The sequence below is a fragment of the Chlorocebus sabaeus genome, chromosome 22, assembly GCF_047675955.1.
Source record: "Chlorocebus sabaeus isolate Y175 chromosome 22, mChlSab1.0.hap1, whole genome shotgun sequence".
Classification (NCBI taxonomy): Eukaryota; Metazoa; Chordata; class Mammalia; order Primates; family Cercopithecidae; genus Chlorocebus; species Chlorocebus sabaeus.
Genome location: NC_132925.1, coordinates 33,845,428 through 33,865,733, shown reverse-complemented (window position 1 = coordinate 33,865,733; position 20,306 = coordinate 33,845,428). Strand labels below are relative to the sequence as shown.

At 42.0% G+C, this 20,306-nt stretch overlaps 1 protein-coding gene across 3 annotated transcripts in view; it reads left to right on the top strand.

Moving 5' to 3' along the window:
• DRD3 (dopamine receptor D3) overlaps positions 1-17,725 on the top strand; it is a 51,847-nt gene extending 34,122 nt beyond the window's left edge. The window contains exons 4-7 of one of the 3 annotated variants that reach the window (XM_073009616.1): positions 6,283-6,479; positions 14,001-14,136; positions 14,236-14,283; positions 16,395-16,591. In XM_073009616.1, coding sequence (XP_072865717.1) covers positions 6,283-6,479; positions 14,001-14,136; positions 14,236-14,283; positions 16,395-16,591 — 578 coding nt within the window. Of the gene's footprint in view, positions 1-6,282; positions 6,480-14,000; positions 14,284-16,394 lie in introns of all 3 variants that reach the window. The other 2 variants (XM_007985759.3, XM_073009615.1) reach the window with 2 other exon arrangements.
• Positions 17,726-20,306: the final 2,581 nt, after the last annotated feature.

Here is a 20,306-nt window from a genome sequence, read left to right as displayed (position 1 = left end):
CCCAGCAATTTTATCTCTAAAATTATATGTTCCATAGGAACTCTACGATATATGATGTATTACTATATATATCATACAACTTATTACTCTTCATGGTTATAATAAAACCATGTATATCTTTATATGTGATTCAGATTTTCAAAGCAAATTTGGAGTCTATATAATTTTCACTTTATCTGTTGACTTTAGAATCTAAGCCTACATATAACTCCACTCTACTTTCTTCATAGAGATTTTTGCAATTAAATGAGGATTAAATTGGGATAACATATGTAAATATGCCAAGCACGTACCACCTACTCAAGGCTGGCTTGTTTCTCTGCCACAGTAAAGGGTAACTAGCCAACTTATCAACAAATATTTGCCTGTTTAACCCAGGCTATTCTCAAATGATGGTGTTGTTATCTTTGCATTACTGTTTACCATTCTTTACTTTGTTTTGTTAACTGAATGACACTTTATACACACAAACACGTGTGTACATGCATACATTGCCCAGGACAAAGCAACATCCCTTAACACAGCTATAGAGGCTGACTCTGTGGCACTAAAATATCATTTTTGGTGAATGCTAAATGTGCTTTATGGGTTAGTCTGATAACTAAGTCACCTTCTGTAACCTTATTTCTATATGAAAATGCATTCTTAGTTGGAATTTCTAGTGTGGGAAACTCACCACTGCTAGACCAAGGCACTGCTTACCCGCTAGCCAACAGCAAATCCCTGCCAACATCAGCTGGGCTGACTGTGGTTCCGCTGACTCATTCTTGGTGGAGGCGGTCTTATTCACTCGCACAGACACACCACACTGGAAACAGTTGAAACAGTCCCAAATTCTGACATTAGACCAAGTTCTCGGTTAATGTTGACATCCGGAGTGAAGAAGAATGATGAATTGCAGTGTTGTTGCCACCAGTGAGATCATTATTGTTCCAGAAACAAAATTCAGGAAAATTTTTTCCAAAAGGATTTTCAAATACAGAATCGAGAAGGCAGAAAAGGCCTGTGACAGCATGTGCGCTCTCACTTCTCCCTCATCTCTCATAACCTCTCTCTTTTACTTTTAAGTGTATTAATAGCACTCTAGCAAGCCCTCCAAGTATTCACATACTGTGTCAAAGTGTCAGGTTCCATTGTAGGAGCTCAGTAAATATTAGCTGGTGTTATGGTTGCTATTATTTATTGGAAAAGTTTATACATCAAAATGTAACTATACGTCTGCAGCCGTAAGAGTTCTGCTGATGGTTTTAGAGATCAGTCGCCCCTTCCTAGAACACAGTTAGGGGACTTAGTAAGCGAAGCTCAGGCCCAGCTGTCCTCCTCTGCCTCAAGCTGACCTTCACTGTACAGCTTCATTATCTTGATAGATGTGGGTTCCTGCAGCAATTCTCTCATTTATAAGGAAGTTCCCAAGTTCATTTGAAAGCCCAATATAAAGGACTCTTCTCAGTCATTTTTGTCTACTCCTTCTGTGAAAAATAGAGGGGGAGAGGGCAGGATCCTGCCAATAACACCTGATATTGGAAGCAGCTGGACTTCCACTAATAAGTGCAACACAAAAAAAGAACTTTCTGACAGAGCTCTTCTTTTTAATGCCAAGGGCTGCCACATGCAATTGTGAATTATTAGAGAACATAAGATACAGAAAAGTTGAACTTCAGTCTCTTCCAACTTGGAGTTGCTCCTGTTCTCAGATAAAAGGTCAACATGAGGCAGGGTTTTGGGTGAGAGAGTTCCGAGGTAGGGGCCTGGCTGGCCAGGGTTGCCTTAACTCCCAGCAGAGGCCCAGCAGTCTAGGTAATTTTCACATCATCAACAGACCCTAACACAGCAGAGCATGGTGTGCTGGTGCTAAAGGAAACTCTGAAGATCCCTGAATGAGCAGCCCAACCCTTTCATTGCATAGATAAGAAAAATAACTAGTATTTAAATTCCTGCTAAATCAGAAAGCTATTGTGTTATTTTTAAAAACTAGAATGAATAAGCAAAGAGTGAATAAGCTGGTGATAAGGGTTTAAGAACCCTTTAAAGGAGGAGAAACTTAAAGTTAAGAAAACTGTATCAGCTGGCTTGATTTTCCTTTGAAAGAAGGAAATGGAGGAGTCCCATTTATTTGATTTCATCAATAGAACATCTCACCTAGTTTTCAGAGCACTGGAGCTAGGTTGGGGGAGGGGGAGCTTAGTTGCACAAGAAGTTAAAAGAATAGTAGAAGCACAAAGTTAAAAGAATAATAGGCTCATCCTAAACTCAGATTCATTGGCACCACATGTCTTTGGAATCAAGTTGGGGTCAAATCTGTCAATTAGTTTCAAGTTCATGAATCTTTCAAGTAAACCTGCTCTGAGCCAAGCTGTTCACATCATGGTGGGGCTCAGTTTCCCAAGACAGCCCGCAAAAGCCTCATAGACGCCTTTGTCTTTTTCCCCCAGCACAGTGCTTTAAACATAGTAGGTGCTCCATAAAATTTGTTGAATGAGTAAATAGATGACTCTTCATCATCATCCTTTCTTCCTGAAATGTTGAGAATAGTTGGGATAAGCATCTCTAATCTCAGAGGAGCAGTAACCTCCCCTCCCCGGGACAGGCCTTCTCCATTATCCTCTGGTCAGTGACTGCTCATGTGTTTACATAAAATGCTCATCTGTACATTTTGCTCATTTATTTACTGTTTATGCATTTGCTCAATAACTATTGTGCTAACAAAACAACACTCTTGCCGTTAAATCATCAAAGCAAGGCACCTCATCTCCTGGGGAAGCCAGCCTCTGGGGGGCCTTACTGCCTTCCTCACCTCTTTGGTACATAGCAGAGAAGATTTCAGAACTGCTGCTGTGTGGTGCATCACTGTGCCCTGCCAACAGGACACACACACACCCAGGGCCAGGCCTGCTGGGGGCTGGGGCAGGCCCTACTCATTGGCCACCCACCTCCAGTGTCACTCTGCCTGCAGTGGGGACATTCTGGAAGAGGCTGCAATGCTTGATCTAAGGAAGGGAAGCAGTTTGCTTAGGTAGGGGAGGAAGGAAGGGATGGTAATGCAGGTTCTGTGATTATATGTGAGAGCCTTCGTTGACGAGAGACCCTGAAATAGCTATCTGCCCTCTCAACTCTCTCTTTCAATATTTTTAATGGAGAAATAAATGTTTGCACATAGAACATTCATAAGGTGTCATGAGACACATACATACTTATATGTAGGTCTCCCTTCTACCCCAGATTACTAAATTCTGCCATCTCCCTCCCTAGAAACAAACAATATTCTTGCAAGATAATGCTTGCAACAGTGTGCATGTCTGTACACATATATGTTTATGTATGTGTATGTGTATTCATTTTTACACAAATAGAAGCATATCATACCCCCTTCTGACCCTGACTTTTTATAAAAGAGATAGCTCATACATAAAATTTAGAGGTCAGCCTCCCAGAACCCAGAGTGGGTAGGAAAAGGTAGAAAGTTAGGTGGAGGGACCAACAGGGAATATCCGGGACACCAAAGATGGCAACAAGATGGGCAGTGCCACCCCGCTGGCCTCTTCTCACACATGAGACATGTGAAATGCCTCCTCATGACAGGCAGGATTTAAAACCACCTTTGAAAGAAGGAAATGGAGGGGTGCCATTTATTTGAATTCATCAGTAGAACATCTCACCTAGTTTTCAGAGCACTGGAGCTAGGTTGGGGGAGGGGGAGCTTAGTTGCACAAAAAGTTAAAAGAATAGTAGAATAGTCTGTTGTCAGACGCTGACAACAGAAAAGCTGACTTCAGAGAAGGGGCGGATCACCACCAACATGGCTCCCTAGAGATTCTGAAAGACTGCCACCCCATCCCTCTTCCCAACTCCATCACCCCTGAATACCAGGAGATGCCAATTTGGTGAACTACGCAGAGCCTATGAGTTATTTTCTTTTTCTTTTTTTCTTTTTTCTTTCTTTTTTTTTTTTTTTTCTGAGACAGCGTCTCGCTCTGTCATCCAGGCTGGAGTGCAGTGGTGTAATCTCGGCTCACTGCAACTTCCACCTCCCGGGTTGAAGCGATTCTCCTGCCTCAGCCTCCTGAGTAACTGGGATTACAGGCGCGCACTACCACGCCCGGCTAATTTTTGTATTTTTAGTAGAGACAAGGTTTCAACCATGTTGGTCAGGCTGGTCTTCAACTCCTGACCTTGTGATCCACCCTCCTTGGCCTCTCAAAGTGCCCTGGGATTACAGGCATGAGCCACCGTGCCTGGCCCCTGTGAGCCATTTTCTAAAGGATGATGACACAGGCGTTGGTGAAACAACATGAAATTCACCTGAATTTTACCTTCTCTTCAGAGAACCAGAGAATTTAGGAGTAGCTTGTAAAGATTCTAGTGGCAAAGTTGTCATTAAAATGCATCACTGAGCACACTCTTTTCATTTTAGTTCTTAGCTTTTATTCCCTTCCTTCTCCCACAAACATTGTTCCCTGTAAGTCTGTCTCCAAATTTCCATTCCAGATGATACCTTCCCTTTCAGTTCAAAAAGCTCAGGGAGAGAAATAATAAATAAATATAAATAATAGCTATCATTTATTCTCATTAAATCTCACAACTACTATAAAATATTTCTGTCCCTTTTTTTTTTTTTTTTTTTTAACAGATAATAAAACTGAAGCTTTGCATATTTGAGAAACGTGTCGGCTGGGCGCAGTGGCTCACGCCTGTAATCCCAGCACTTTGGGAGGCCAAGGCGGGTGGATCACCTGAGGTCGGGAATTCGAGACTAGCCTGACCAACATGGAAAAACCCCGTCTCTTCTAAAAATACAAAAAAAATTAGCTGGGCATGGTGGCCCATGCCTGTAATCCCAGCTACTCGGGAGGCTGAGGCAGGAGAATCGCTTGAACCTGGGAGGTGGAGGTTTTGGTGAGCTGAGATCGAGCCACTGCATTCCAGCCCGGGCAACAAGAGCGAAATTCCATCTAAATAAATAAATAAATAAATAAATAAATAAATAAAAGAAATGTGTCCAAGATCACACAGTTAATAAATAGCAGCCCTATTCTCTATCCTCTATCAGGAAGTTCTCTGACTTCCACCTACCTCAGAAAACCAAGAAGCAGAATAAGAAGCCTACATGGCCACTGCCCTCTCCCCACCAGCCCACACCTAAGGCTTCATCTTCCAAGGCCAACTTTGGGGTTGGAGAATCCCCAACCCATTATGAAGACTGGCTGGGTGTACCAACTGTTGTTGCTGACAGTGCTGGATGAAACACAGATGTTCCATGTCACAATAGTAAAGGGGGATGGGGAGTTAAAACTACAGAAGGAACATTGGCTTGGGCATAAAACTGGCTGCAGGAACATATTTTTCAAGTGCAACCTCGGGCTACTTACTGAACCTCTCTGAGTTTTAGTCTGCTCATCTGAGAAGAGAGACAGTAATGGCACCTGCCTCATATAATATTGCCATAATTATTAGGTAGGATAAGGTGTACGAAGCTCTTGGCTCATCGCCTGGCAGATATTAGTTTGCTTTTCTTTTCTTTTTCAAGATGGGGCACGTTTCAGGCCCATCTTGGGCCTTGGAAGAATCTCAGTATCTGCTATGAAGAAGGCAAAGCTACAGGGACCTCCCAAGGAGAAACGGCAGGAACATTTCAGGACATAAAGCAGGGACAAAGACCCTTCTAAATGCACATTCTCCATGTCACAATAGCATTACCCGCCTTTTCCCCATCCCATCTCTAACAAGTGCTGGGATTCCCTGAAAAATCAAATCTCTGTCTTGTATTCAGCTACCACCTGCCTCCATCCCAGATTCAAAATTGGAGAACTGGCATTCTCAGCAAATAAGGCTTCTTCCTTTCATTGCATTCCAACAAGTCTCGAATGCCTCCACACCAGCAGGCCCTTTTCTGGGGGCTGCATCCCTCCTGGGAGCCTCTGCCCTGTTGCCTCCCAGGCTGCATGTCTCTGTGTAACACTTGTGACATCCTATGAAAGGGATCATCTGTCTAGACTGTTTGCTCCCTTGAGAGCAGACATGGTGTCTCATTCATCTTTGTAGCCCCAGTGTCTGGAACATGATTGTTGGTAAATTTTCTTTTTAAGTAAACTCTGAGAAACTCAAAGATGAATTAGACCTTCTATCCTCACTGACCTGACAGTATACGTATCTGAGACTGCATCCTCCCCACCTGCTGTGCAGCAGAAGGTGCAGGCACCATGTGTGACATGGGGCCGTGTTTTACCCTCCCTACTGAGTTCTGATACTTGCTAACTGCTTTACCTCCCCTCTTCTCATCCACAGGGGACCCCACTGTCTGCTCCATCTCCAACCCTGATTTTGTCATCTACTCTTCAGTGGTGTCCTTCTACTTGCCCTTTGGAGTGACTGTCCTTGTCTATGCCAGAATCTATGTGGTGTTAAAACAAAGGAGACGGAAAAGGATCCTCACTCGACAGAACAGTCAGTGCAACAGTGTCAGGCCTGGCTTCCCTCAACAAGTAAGCACCCTGGAGTGGGTAGAGGGAAGACAACACACAATCTCCTGACTTCCCAGCCTGTGTCCAGCAGTGCACGATTTTGCCGTTTAGCTACATTGGAAACACAAATCTGACACCCACTTTGTAATCTGCTAATATTGGCTGTGCTTTGAAGGTAGGAAATCCAATCTCAAGAAAACACTGATAGTTGTCTCTAGAGCCTACCTTACCTGGCAAAGTGATTGGATAGCTCCTGGGCTTGTTCTGCTTCCCTTCAAAGTCTTTCATTTTCCCCAAATGGGCAGCAGTTCAGATGTCCCACAGGTTTTGAAGTTTAAGTGCAGCAGTTGTACCTTGCACTGCTGGTGGGTTCCCAGAACTGACTTTTTGTCTAAAACACTCATCCCAAGGATCACTGGGGTCCATCAAAACCTTTTTTCCTTACTGGATCTGTCCCTGTGTCAAGGAACTGACAAGCCAGTGGGATACGGTGCTGATAAAGCATTTTACTGGCTCTTTCTAGGCTCTGAAAAGAAATATCATTGCCTCTGCGATGACCTTCCAATTTCTAGGGCTTTAATTTCTCCTTACCCCATTGCCTGGCACTTAGTAGCTTTCCCACGATGTACTTGAAGTATGAATGGATGTATACCGATCACTTGAAATCTACTAAGGAAGGGACAGTGGTAACGTTAAACAGCCTCTGCCTTCATGGAGCTTAGAATCTAGACAAGCAAATAAAGCACCCCTCTGCTCAAAGTTAATGAAGAGCCCAGAGCTGAATAGGATGTTTGCCAAATGTGAGGTGAAGACAATTAAGCACTCAATTATGAAGTGCTCTGGAGGCTATAGAAGAGAAAAACCAATATGCTTAGTATATGGTTTGGCTATGTCCCTACCCAAATCTCATCTCAAATTGTAGCTCCCACAATTCTCACATGTCATGGGAGGGACCCAGTGGGAGGCAACTGAATGATGGGGGTGGGTCTTCCCCCTACTGTTCTCATGATAGTGAATAAGTCTCACGAGATCTGATGGTTTTATGAGGAGGAGTTTCCCTGCACAAATTTTCTCTTGTCTGCTGCCATGTAAGACATGCCTTTCACCTTCCACCATGATTGTGAGGCCTCCCCAGCCACATGGAACTGTGAATCCATTAAACTTCTTTTTCTTTATAAACTACCCAGTCTCAGATATGTCTTTATTAGCAGCATGAAAACAGACTAATACACTGAGGAAAGGGCTCCATAGACAGAGTAAGAATTGAGTTTGATCTTGAAGGCAGATCCAATTTGAGTGTCTAGATTAATCTTTGATGACCTAGATAATCTTTTTTTTTTTTTTTTTTGAGACAGAGTCTCGCTCTGTCACCCCGACTAGAGTGCAGTGGCATGATGTCAGCTCACTGCAGCCTGTGCCAACTGGGTTCAAGACATTCTCGTGCCTCTGTCTCCTGAGTAGCTGGGATTGCAGGTGCCCACCAACACATCTGGCTAATTTTTGTATTTTTAGTAGAGACAGGGTTTTGCCATGTTGGCTAGGCTGGTCTCTAACACCTGGCCTCAAATGATCTGCCCACCTCAACCTCCCCAAGTGCTAGGATTACAGGCATAAGCGCCCGGCCTGATGACCTAGATTATCTTTGATGACCTCTTAAGGTCTTTGATGATGTCAAAAGTATGAATGAAGGCCAGACTCTTAAGTTGGAGTGCCAAGGCTTGAGTGAAATAAGGCTATTAATCCCCATGAAAGAGAAGATCAAGACCCAAGGCTGAGGATATGAAAGTATTGCATTCAAAATATTATTACGTCACATGGCTACCTATGACATGGCTAGACCCACAACTGACTGTTCCTCCTTCAACCCCCCACCCCTAGTCTTCTTGTCTGCAGCTGCACCCCATTTGGCAGTTTTCAGTAAGGGCCTGATTTCCATCAGATGCCACAGGAAAAATGGTAAGTGGGCCATGTCTTTAATCATAGAGAAAGAATAAGAGACCTTTTCCCACAATACTGGCTTATCTTGATTCTACTCTCACCCCAGAATGAAACCTTGCCCTGATTGCCACACATATATCTATAAGACAAGATCTGAAATGCCTCCTAATTTAAGCTGCAGAATAGAATTCATCAGATGATAATTCAGAAAGCATATGACTGTTGGGCTTGACCTTAGTGACTGGAGCCAATGACTCTTGCACACAGTGTGACAATGCCATCCAAGGCCACCTGCATTAGAGGAAACAGACATCAAGGGAACACACATGGGCAGAGCAAAAACCAGGCAGAGAAAGGAAAATTCCAAGTGCCATATTTACTACTGAATGTGGGAAAAACGAAGACAATTTCATGGTCACCATTAGTCTTGTTCTTGCAATTCAAGCCAGGCCTGCCTCGCCCAGCTAGCAGAGTGCAGAATGGAATCTGGAGGTGTTAGATACAAGAACAGTATTCCTCTCTCTGAATTCCACATTAGAAATAAAACTTCAAAAATTTGTAATAATTAAGGTCTGAGCTTTGTTCAATCTCGGTATAGTTAATGACTTTTTACACAGGCCTGGTATAGTAATTGGAGATAATCATTTTAAATGATAATAGCTATGCAGCTCAAAGTTGCCTATGGCTGATCCAAGGTCTGAGGAGGCTTCAAGGCCAAAAGGAGGAAAAATATTGAATACAAACGAGAGATGGGACAGCCAAGAGGCTGGCATTTCCAAGAGTGTGGAGAATTAGGTTCTGTCCTGCCATCTGGGAGTGGAGGGCTCTGCCAGCCAGACCCAGAGAAATCCAGTGTTTCCTCATGTCAGTCATGGAAGTAGTGAACAGGTTTTGCACAGAGCTGAAAAATACACTCACCAATATATAATCTTGGAAGAATCATTTTCCTACTATAGGACTGAATTTCCATATCTGTAAAATGGAAACAGGGTATACTAGATCAATGTTTTCAAATCTGAGTTTTTTTTGTTTTTTTTGTTTTTTGAGACAGAGTCTCACTCTGTTCCCCAGGCTGGAGTGCAGTGGTGTGATCACAGCTCACTGCAGCCTTGAACTCTTGGGCTCAAGTAATCCTCTCATCTCATCCACTACACCCAGCTAAATATGGGATTTCTTAGGCAAACCCAAGAATTTGTTTCCCATCCCCTAGTTTTAGAAATAACGCGTTAGAAGTCAAATATTGTCACTTTCAGAAGATCAGTAGGTGCCAGTTTAATTATAAACATAATCTTGGGGCTGGGCATGGTGGCTCATGCCTGTAATCCCAGCACTTTGGGAGGCCGAGGCGGGCACATCACAAGGTCAGGAGTTTGAGACCAGCCTGACCAACATGGTGAAACCCCGACTCTACTTAAAAATATATAAAAATTAGCCAGGCGTAGTGGCATGCACCTATAATCCCAGCTACTCAGGAGGCTGAGGCACAAGAATCACTCGAACCCGGGAAGCAGAGGTCACGGTGAGCTGAGATTGCACCACTACACTCCAGCCTGGGCGACAGAGGGAGACTCCGTCTCAAAAACAAACAAAAAAAAAACACAAAAAACAAAACAACACCAAAAAAAAAAAAAAAAAAAAAACCATAATCTCTATTGTAAATAGGCATTCAGATAAAATGAGATATGCTTATTTTAATTATTAGAAAATGCCATCAAAATAAAACCAAAAAATTTTAAACACATATTCTCTTAACTTGAGGTAATGTTAAGTGAAATAAGCCAGACATAGAAAGACAAATATCACATGTTCTCAATCACCTATGGGAGCTAAAAAAAAAAAGTGGTTATCATGAAAATAGAGAGTAGATTCATGGTTACCAGAGGCTAGGAAGGAGATGGGGGAAGGGGCAAGGAAGAGAGGTGGATTCATGGGTATAAACATACAATTAAATAGAAGGAACAAATTCTAGTGTCTAATAGCACAGCAGGGTGACTATACTTAACAGCAGTTTTTATATATTTCAGAACACCTAGAAGAAAAGATTAGAAATGCTCCCAATACAAAGAAATGATAATTGTTTGAAGCAATGACTAGCCTGATTTGATCATTACACATTGTATGCATGTATCAAAATATTGCATTTACCCCATAAATATGTAAAATTATTATATACAAATTTTTTAAATCTTCAAGAAAAAAATGTATATTATTCTAGAATTCCTAAGAATACCTCTGTGGAGTACAATTTTTTAAAAAAACTCTAGGCCAGGCATGGTGGCTCATGCTTGTAATCCAAGCACTTTGGGAGGCTGAGGCGGGTGGATCACTTAGGGTCAGGAGTTCAAGACCAGTCTGGCCAAAATAGTGAAACCCCATCTCTACTAAAAATACAAAAATTAGCCAGGTGTGGTGGTGGGTACCTGTAATCCCAGCTACTAAGGAGGCTGAGGCAGGAAAATCACTTGAAGCTGGGAGGCAGAGGTTGCAATGAGCCGAGATCATGCCACTGCACTCCAGCCTGGGTGACAGAGTGAGACTTTGTCTCAGTAAATAAATAAATAAAAATTTTAAAAACCTAAATTGGCTGGGTATGGTGGCTCACACCTGTAATCCCAACACTTTTGAAGGCCAAGATAGGAGGATCACTTGAGCCCAGGAATTCAAGACCAGCCTGGCCAACATAGCAAGAACTCATCTCTACTAAAAGTAATAAATAAATAAATAACACTAAATCATCTTGAAGACCCCTTGCATTCATTCATTCATTCTGAGTATGTACAATGTGCCAGCTCTGTGTATCTAGAAAACTGCTTTCTTGAACTAACGAAACCAAAGTGAGGGTTTTGGTTGCTGACACTGACTAACTTACGTAGAAAACAGATTTACTGGAGAGCTGTCAGGTGGCTCACAGGCTCAATGAGAAGGTTGAAGAAGAGCTTCAAAAAGATGCTTTTCATGCCTAAGAAATTATCTGGTTAGAAGACCTAGGACACTGGACATTGAATGTCACCACTACTGGAGGAGTTCTGAAGTCTCCCTGCTTTACAAGTTCCAGTTCAAAGTCTCAGCTGTGAATCTGCAGTTGACTGGGCTTGGTGCACATGCCTGAGTTCTAGCTGCGTGGGGATGGAGGTGTGAAGTGAATATCTGGCTTTTACGGCATCAGTAAGGGGAGTTGAGGAGTTGAGTTCTGCCTCCTGTTCGAGACTGACACAAGGGTTTGATCCTTCAAACATGAAAAGAAGTTCAAGTTGGGCACACACACATCTCCCCATCCATACCAGAAAAATTAACATACTTCAGTTTTCCATTCTCGGAGGCTACTCATCCCAAACCCATTTTCCCCTATTTCTTTTCTGTTTTACAAATGAAGCTCAGAGATATTAAATTAACTTGCCTAAAGATACATCTACTAAGTAAGAAAGCTGAGAAGAAAATTCTGGGTTTTCTTTTTTTAACTTTCTGTAATGGAAGTTTTCAAAAATAAAAAAGTAGAAAGACAAATATAACAAACCCCCAGTAGCCATCAGGAAGCCTCAGTAGTGATCAACTCATGGCCAACCTTATTTCATCTACAATCCCACCTATGTTCACACATCCCCACTGGATTGCTATGAAGCAAATCCTAAACACCATGTTATTTCAACCCAAAATATTTCTGCAAGATCCTCTAAAGAATTCAGACCGTTGGCCGGGTGCAGTGGCTCACACCTGTAATCCCAGCACTTTGGGAGGCCAAGGTGGGCGGATCACCTGACGTCAGGAGTTTGCAACCAGCCTGACCAACATAGAGAAACCCATCTCTACTAAAAATACAAAATTAGCCAGGTGTGGTGGCACATGCCTGTAATCCCAGCTACTTGGGAGGCTGAGGCAGGAGAATCTCTTGAACCCAGGAGGCGGAGGTTGTGGTGAGCCTAGATCGTGCCACTGCACTCCAGCCTGGGCAACAAGAGTGAAAGTCCATCTCAAAAAAAAGAAAAAAAAGAATACATACTGTTTTATAAGACACATAACCATAATACCACATTACATTAAAAAATTAATAATAGTTTTCTAATATCACTAAATGTCCAATCGATGTTTGAATTTCCCCAATTATCTTGTAAATTATTTTACAGTTGGTTTGTTTGAATCACAATTCAAATAAGGCACATATTTTGCAACTGTTAAGTATTGTCATTGTTGTTGTAATGGAAGTTTAAATTTTAAATTTGTTGAAGAAACTGAGTCATTTGTCTTGTGGAGTTTCCCACACTCCACATTTTAGGGCTTATGTCATAGCAGTGTCACTTAATGTGTTTCTCTGTATCACCAGGTCATTCTAACTCAAAAAGGCCAGACTACAATTCTGTGCTACCCTGCTCAAGGGGCTGTTGTGATTATCAAATGTTCTATATGTGGTGGGTGCTGCTTTATTTTTTAACTTTAAGTTCTGGGGTACATGTGCTGAACGTGCAGGTTCGTTCATAGGTATACGTACGCCATTGTGGTTTGCTGAATCTATCAACCTATCATCTAGGTTTTAAGCTCTGCATGCATTAGGTATTTGTCCTAATGCTCTCCCTCCCCTTGCCCTCCATCCCCTGACAGGCCCCAGTGTGTGATGTTCCCCTCCCTGTGTCCATGTGTTCTCATTGTTCAGTTCCCACTTATGAGTGAGAACATGTGGTGGTTACTTTTCTGTTCCTGTGTTAGTTTGCTGAGGATGATGGTTTCCAGCTTCATCCATGTTCCTGCAAAGGACATGAACTCATTCTTTTTTATGGCTGCATAGTATTCTATGGTATATATGTGCCACATTTTCTTTATCCAGTCTATTATTGATGGGCATTTGGGTTGGTTCCAAGTCTTTGCTACTGTAAATAGTGCTGCAATAAACATATGTGTGCATGTGTCTTTACAGTAGAATGATTTATAATCCTTTGGGTATATACCCAGTAATGGGATTGCTGGGTCAAATGGTATCTGTGGTTCTAGATCCATGAGGAATCGCCACACTGTCTTCCACAATGGTTGAACTAATTTACACTCCCACCAACAGTGTAAAAGCGTGCCTATTTATCCTCATCCTCACCAGCATCTGTTGTTTTCCAGACTCTTTAATGATCATCATTCTAACTGGTGTGAGATGGTATCGCATTGTGGTTTTGATTTGCATTTATCTAATGACCAGTGATGATGAGCTTTTTTTCATATGTTTATTGGTTACATAAATGTCTTCTTTTGAGAAGTGTCTGTTCATATCCTTTGCCCACTTTTTAATGAGGTTGTTTATTTTCTTGCAAATCTGTTTAAGTTTCTTGTAGATTCTGGATATTAGACCTTTGTCAGATGGATAGATTGCAAAAATTTTCTCCCATTCTGTAGGTTGCCTGTTCACTCTGATGATATGGTGGGTGTTTTTTAGTTCTAAAGTCTAAAGCAAATTTTATTTCCCTTAACTTCTCATGGTCCCACCGCTCTCTCAGGTGTCCCCTTTGTAGGTTTCCCTCAACTATGCTCCCCTACTTCCTTCTTTGAATTATCTGGCCCTTTCATGAACATTCAGAAGATAAACAATACCCCCAGAAATGTCAAGATTCCCTCTTGTTGCACCTGCAGACCCTCTCTCCTGACCGGGCACATCTGGAGCTGAAGCGTTACTACAGCATCTGCCAAGACACTGCCTTGGGTGGACCAGGCTTCCAAGAAAGAGGAGGAGAGTTGAAAAGAGAGGAGAGGACTCGGAACTCCCTGAGTCCCACCATAGCACCCAAGCTCAGCTTAGAGGTTCGAAAACTCAGCAATGGCAGATTATCAACATCTCTGAAGCTGGGGCCCCTGCAACCTCGTGGGGTGCCACTTCGGGAGAAGAAGGCAACCCAGATGGTGGCCATTGTGCTTGGTAAGTTTGGGTTGACTTGAGTTGGGTTGGGTTGGGTTAGGTTGTGTTAAGTGGAGCTGGTGGAAGATGTTAAGGTAGCCACATTTGACAGAAATTAGAAATTTGATGACAGTAATATTTATCAAATGTTCACAATATAACTGAAAGGTATTTGTGTATAAATGCTAACTCTGGTGGAAATTCAAAAGATCTAGGCTAAAATTTATGAAGCTGAACAAGCCACTTAACTGAGCTGTGTTGTGCTGTCCATTATATGGAGCTAGAACACATAAATCAAACAATAAATAAGTTAATGATTCAATAAAACTGGTACATATTGGATATTTAATAAATGCTTAGTTATTTTAAAATATTACGTGATAAAAATAGGGATGCAAAACACTACTGTGATATGGTGTGATAAAATCTAGATTATTTTAAATACAGAGTAAAAAAGACTGGAAAGAAATTCACCAAGATATCCAAAGTAATTGTCTTTGAGTGGTGGGTGCTTATTCCTTTTTTCCTACTTACCTGATTTACCAAGCTTTCCATAATGCATACAATCAAGGTTTTTTGGTTTTTGTTTTTTTGAGACATGGTCTGACTCTGCTGCCTAGGTTGGAGTATGGTGGCACAATCATAGCTCACTGCAGCCTTGAACTCCTGGGCTCAAGTAATCCTCCTGCCCGAGCCCACCGAGTAGCTAGAACTACAGGCGTATGCCCCCATGACCAGCTAATTTTTTAATTTTTATTTGTTTTTTGTAGTGACAGGGTCTCATTATGTTGCCCAGGCTGGTCTCAAACTCATGGCGTCAAGCAATCCTCCCATCTCAGCCTCCCAAAGCGCTGGCATTATAGACGTGAGCCACCACATCCCACCAGAATCGGGGTAATTTTTAGAGTCATAAAATATGAAATGTATTTATTTATTTATTTGAGACAGAGTCTTACTCTGTCACCCAGGCTGGAGTGCAATGGCACGATCTTGGCTCACTGCAACCTCTGCCTCCCGGGTTCAAGTGATTCTCCTGCCTCAGCCTCCCAAGTAGCTAGGATTACAGGCATGCACCACCACGCCCAGCTAATTTTTGTATTTTTAGTAAAGACAGGGTTTGGCCATGTTGGTCAGGCTGGGACTTGAACTCCTGACCTCAGGTGATCTACCCACGTTGGCCTCCCAAAGTGCTGAGATTACAGGTGTGAGCCACTGTGCCCAGCCTGAACTTTATTTAAATAAAGAAATTAAAAATGAATAAATCAGAGGTACGCTATAGAGTTAGTGAAGGCAATTCATCCTGTTCAGTGTCACTGACAAACCCCAACTCTCTCCTGTATCAGGGAGTTTACTAGAACTCCTAGATGTAATCTCCTCGACAGCAGAAACTATGTCAGTCACATCTTGAAGGTCTTCATACCTATCAGTGCCTAGGATCAAGTTTTGCATAGGTAGACATTAAATAAATGTCTGAATTGAATTGAAAAAGAAAAGAAAAAGATTAGTAAAGAACTACCTAGAGACTAAACTAGAAAATTGATTTAGTAACAAAGGCCAAAGTGAATCAAAAACATTAGCTTGCAGTTTTCTCACCTAAAAAAAAATTGGCTAATCACACCTACTTCACAGGGTTGGGGTTTGTTTTGTTTTGTTTTGTTTTGTTTTGTTTTGTTTTTTTGGTTTTGTTTTGTTTTGTTTTTTTGAGATGGAGTCTTACTCTGTCACCCAAGCTGGAGTGCAATGGCGCAGTCTTGACTCACTACAACCTCTGTCTCCTGGGCTCAAGCGATTCTCCTGCTTCAGCCTCCTGAGTAACTGGGATTACAGGCACGCACCACCACGCCAAGCTAATTTTTGTATTTTTAGTAGAGACAGGGTTTCACCATGTTGCCCAGACTGGTCTTGTACTCCTGACCTCAGGTGATCCACCCGCCTCGGCCTCCCAAAGTGCTAGGATTACAAGAGTGAGCTACTGCACCCAGCCTAGGGTTGTTATAAAAAAAAGTAAGTGGGTATGCAAAACTTCTAGCTTGGTGGCTGGCATAAAGTAGACAACCGTGAGTCATTCTCATGTTATAACAAAAGGAATAAGCAAATCCCTTACCCAGTTTCTCTCTTCTTTGGCAACATAGGGGCCTTCATTGTCTGCTGGCTGCCTTTCTTCTTGACCCATGTTCTCAATACCCACTGCCAGACATGCCACGTGTCCCCAGAGCTTTACAGTGCCACGACATGGCTGGGCTATGTGAATAGCGCCCTCAACCCCGTGATCTATACCACCTTCAATATCGAGTTCCGGAAAGCCTTCCTCAAGATCCTGTCTTGCTGAGGGAACAGAGGAGGGAACACTCCTTGTACCCGTTTCTAGCTGCCAGGCTGTCGGCCCACTCAGAAGGACTGTGCAGTGTCCTCCGGCATGCAGTAGGAAGAAGATTCCTGGAGCCAGGACGTCCCTGCTTGTCAGGTATAACCAAATGTGTCCTCCAAAACAGAACATTCTACCTCCCCAGCTAAAATCTGACTTCATTCTGACAATCTTCAAATGATTGGGGAGCTCCCGAGTGATACGCAATCATTCAGAAAGAAGCTGACAAAACATGACTCACACAAAATTGTCATCGGAGGCATGATTCATTACACTGAAGGAAAAATGAACAGATCTCATCATTCTCAACTTGCAGGGGTCCTTGAAATCAGCCAGTAAACCACCTTCTAGAACAGCCAGTCTGTCTTCCTTCAAACCTCTAATTAACTGTCAGGCTAACCTTGTACTTTCACAGGCTCATTCCTCTTGGTCATTTCTTTCCTTCACTGTATCTGGAAATATGAATGGCAAGGCCAGTGCTTCTACCTCTCTGTAGAATCTGATGGGCTACATTTGGTGAGGTGAATTTCTCACCGCAAGAGAAACACTGTCCCACATTGGGACAGGGGCTTCATTTCAAACTCTGCTACCTTTGTATTTTAACTTTAGCTAAGAAGGCATTTTGATTCCATTCCTTTACTCTCTAGAGGAAATCTCAGAGTCTCAACTTCCAGAATCATTCAAGATGGGGATATTATCTGAAGACGGAATGACACATCCCATTGTAGTTTCACTATTGAACCTTACGGTTCAGAACATGCCTTAGATATGCTTTTCACAACACTACAAAATGTTCCTACCCAGGGCATCTCCATTTCTGCTTAACATGGACCCAGTATAGTGGACCACATCATGACATTTTGGGCAACAGTGGACCACATATACAATGGTGGTCTCATAAGATAATAATGGAGCTGAAGAATTTCTATTGCTTAATGATGTCATAGCTGTTGCAACATCGTAGCTCAACGCATTATTTATATGTTTGTGGTGATGCTGTTGTAAACAAAATGATGCTGCCAATCATGTAAAAGTATACAATTGTGTACAGTACATAATACTTAATATTGATAATAAATGACTATGTTACTGGTTTATAGATTTACTATACTAAACTTTTCACCATTATTTTAGAGTATACTTCTACTTATTTTAAAAAAAGGCAATCATAAAACACCCTCAGGCAGGCCCTTCAGGAGGTATTTCAGAAGAAGGCATTGTTATAGGAGATGACAGCTCCCTGTGTGTTATCGCCCTCCAAGACCTTCTAATGGGACAAGGTGTGGAGGTGGGAGAGAGTGATATTGATGATCCTGACCCTGTTTAGGCCTAGGCTAATGTGTATGATTATGTCTTAATGTCAAAAAGCAGTTTGAAATGCAAAAAATAATTTTAAAAATAGAAAAAATATATAAAGTAAGTATATAAAGAAAGAAAATATTCTTGTCCAGCTATCCAGTGTGGTTGTGTTTTAAGCTAAGTATTATTACAAAAGAGTCAAAAATGTCAAAAAAATTTTTAAGTTTATAAGGTAAAAAAGGGACAGTAAGCCAAGATTAATTTATTATTGAAGAAAGAAAAAATTTTTAAATAAATTTAGTGTAGCCTGAGTGTACAGTGTTGATAAAGTCTATAGTAGCATACAGTAATATCCCAGGCCTTCCCATCCACTCACCACTCACGCACTGACTCACCCAGTTTTAACAGCTGAACTCAGCTTCCAGTCTGCAAGCTCCATGTATGGTAAGAGTCCTATATAGGTGCACCATTTTTTATCTTTTATATGATATTTTTACTGTATCTTTTCTACATGAGTTATGCCAATACTCCCCATTGGGTTACAATTGCCCACAGTATTCAGTACAGTTACATGCTGTCTGGGTTTATAGCCTAGAGGCAATAGACTACACCATATAGCCTAAATTGCGTAGTAGGCCATATGATCTGGGTTTGTGTAAGTACACTATATGATGTTTGCACAACAGTGACACCACCTAATGATGCATTTCTCAGAACATATCCCTGTAGTTAAACAACGTGTGACTGTACTCTCAGACTCTGAGACTCACTAAGTAGTATCCGCAAAGTGCCAGCCACTTCCCCAGGTTCTAGATATACAACAATGAATAACACAGCTCCTGCCCTCAAGGAGCTCACTTCCTGCTTTTGTATTTGCCCATTTACTCTTTAAGTGTGGTAGGAACTCATCTGGACTGCCGGAGGACTTCAGGACTGAGGGCAACAGGCGGGGTGGCTGTCCAAAGCCATCACATGGATACTCTTTGTAAAGTCCTGGTGCAGATCCTAAACGTCACCCGTCCAACAACTGAGATTAAAGGTATAGCAGAAATAATTTGTAAATGTTATTCAAAACTGCATTTAGAAGGAACTTGAAAATTCTCACCATTTAACTTCTCACCTACAGAAGCTATTTTTATTGATTGCAGAATCAAGATACAATTTATAGATAATTTATGAAGTATCCTGAACTTCAGTAAATTTATTTTTAAGAGCTGTTAGTGTGTAACCATGACAGATACCTGCTGCGATGCTGTTAAAACTTATTTATTTATTTATTTATTTATTTATTTATTTATTTATTTTGAGATGGAATCTCACTCTGTCACCCAGGCTGGAGTGCAGTGGCACAATCTCAGCTCACTGCAACCTCTGCCTCCCGGGTTCTAGTGAATCTCCTGCCTCAGCCTCCCAAGTAGCTGGGATTAGAGGTGTGCGCCACCAAACCTGGCTAATTTTTTTATATTTTTGGTAGAGTGGTCTTGAATTCCTGACCTCAAGTGATCCTCTCGCCTTGACCTCTCAAAGTGCTGGGACTACAGGTGTGAGCCACTGAGCCCAGCCTGCTATTGAAACTTTAAAGTACACTAGGACTTTACAAGGAATCCAAGGCCTCCCTTGCATTGTCTTTATTCCTCTTACCCTTAAATATATAATAAGGAAATACATACACTCCCAGTGAGTTGGTTACCTGTTACTCATGAATACTTTTAATGCCAGCATTTTTTTTTTTTTCCTGTTTCAAGACAGAGTTTCGCTCTTATTGCTCAGGCTGGAGTGCAATGGCATGACCTCGGCTCACTGCAACTTCTGTCTCTGGGTTCAAGTGGTTGCCTCCTGAGTAGCTGGGATTACAGGCGCCCACCATTAGGCCCAGCTAATTTTTTGTATTTTCAGTGGAGACAGGGTTCCATCATATTGGCCAGGCTGGTCTTGAACTCCTGACCTCAGGTGATCCACCAACCTTGGCGTCCCAAAGTGCTGGGATTACAGGTGTCAGCCACCATGCCTGGCCAATGCCAGCATTTTTAAAAAACCTATAATAATGTTTATATTGTAACTCGGTGGGAAAATTCTGTCTGCCCATTAGTTCTTGTACCTTGTGCCACCCAGCTCATCCAGATTTATGGTGTGAGCTAAGCTGAGCCTTGAGACAATTAAAATCTGCACAAGTAAAAATTGATGATTTCCAGGTTTTTTCCATGCAAAATAAACAGAAAATGGATGAGATGGCGGAGTAAAAGATCATAGAATTCCGTGTCGAAATCAGAGTTCTAAAGTCATAAACATAAACAACGGGCTGGGCATAGTGGTTTATACCTGTAATCCCAGCACTGTGGGAGGCCAAGGCAGGAGGATTGCTTGAGCCTAGGAATTTGAG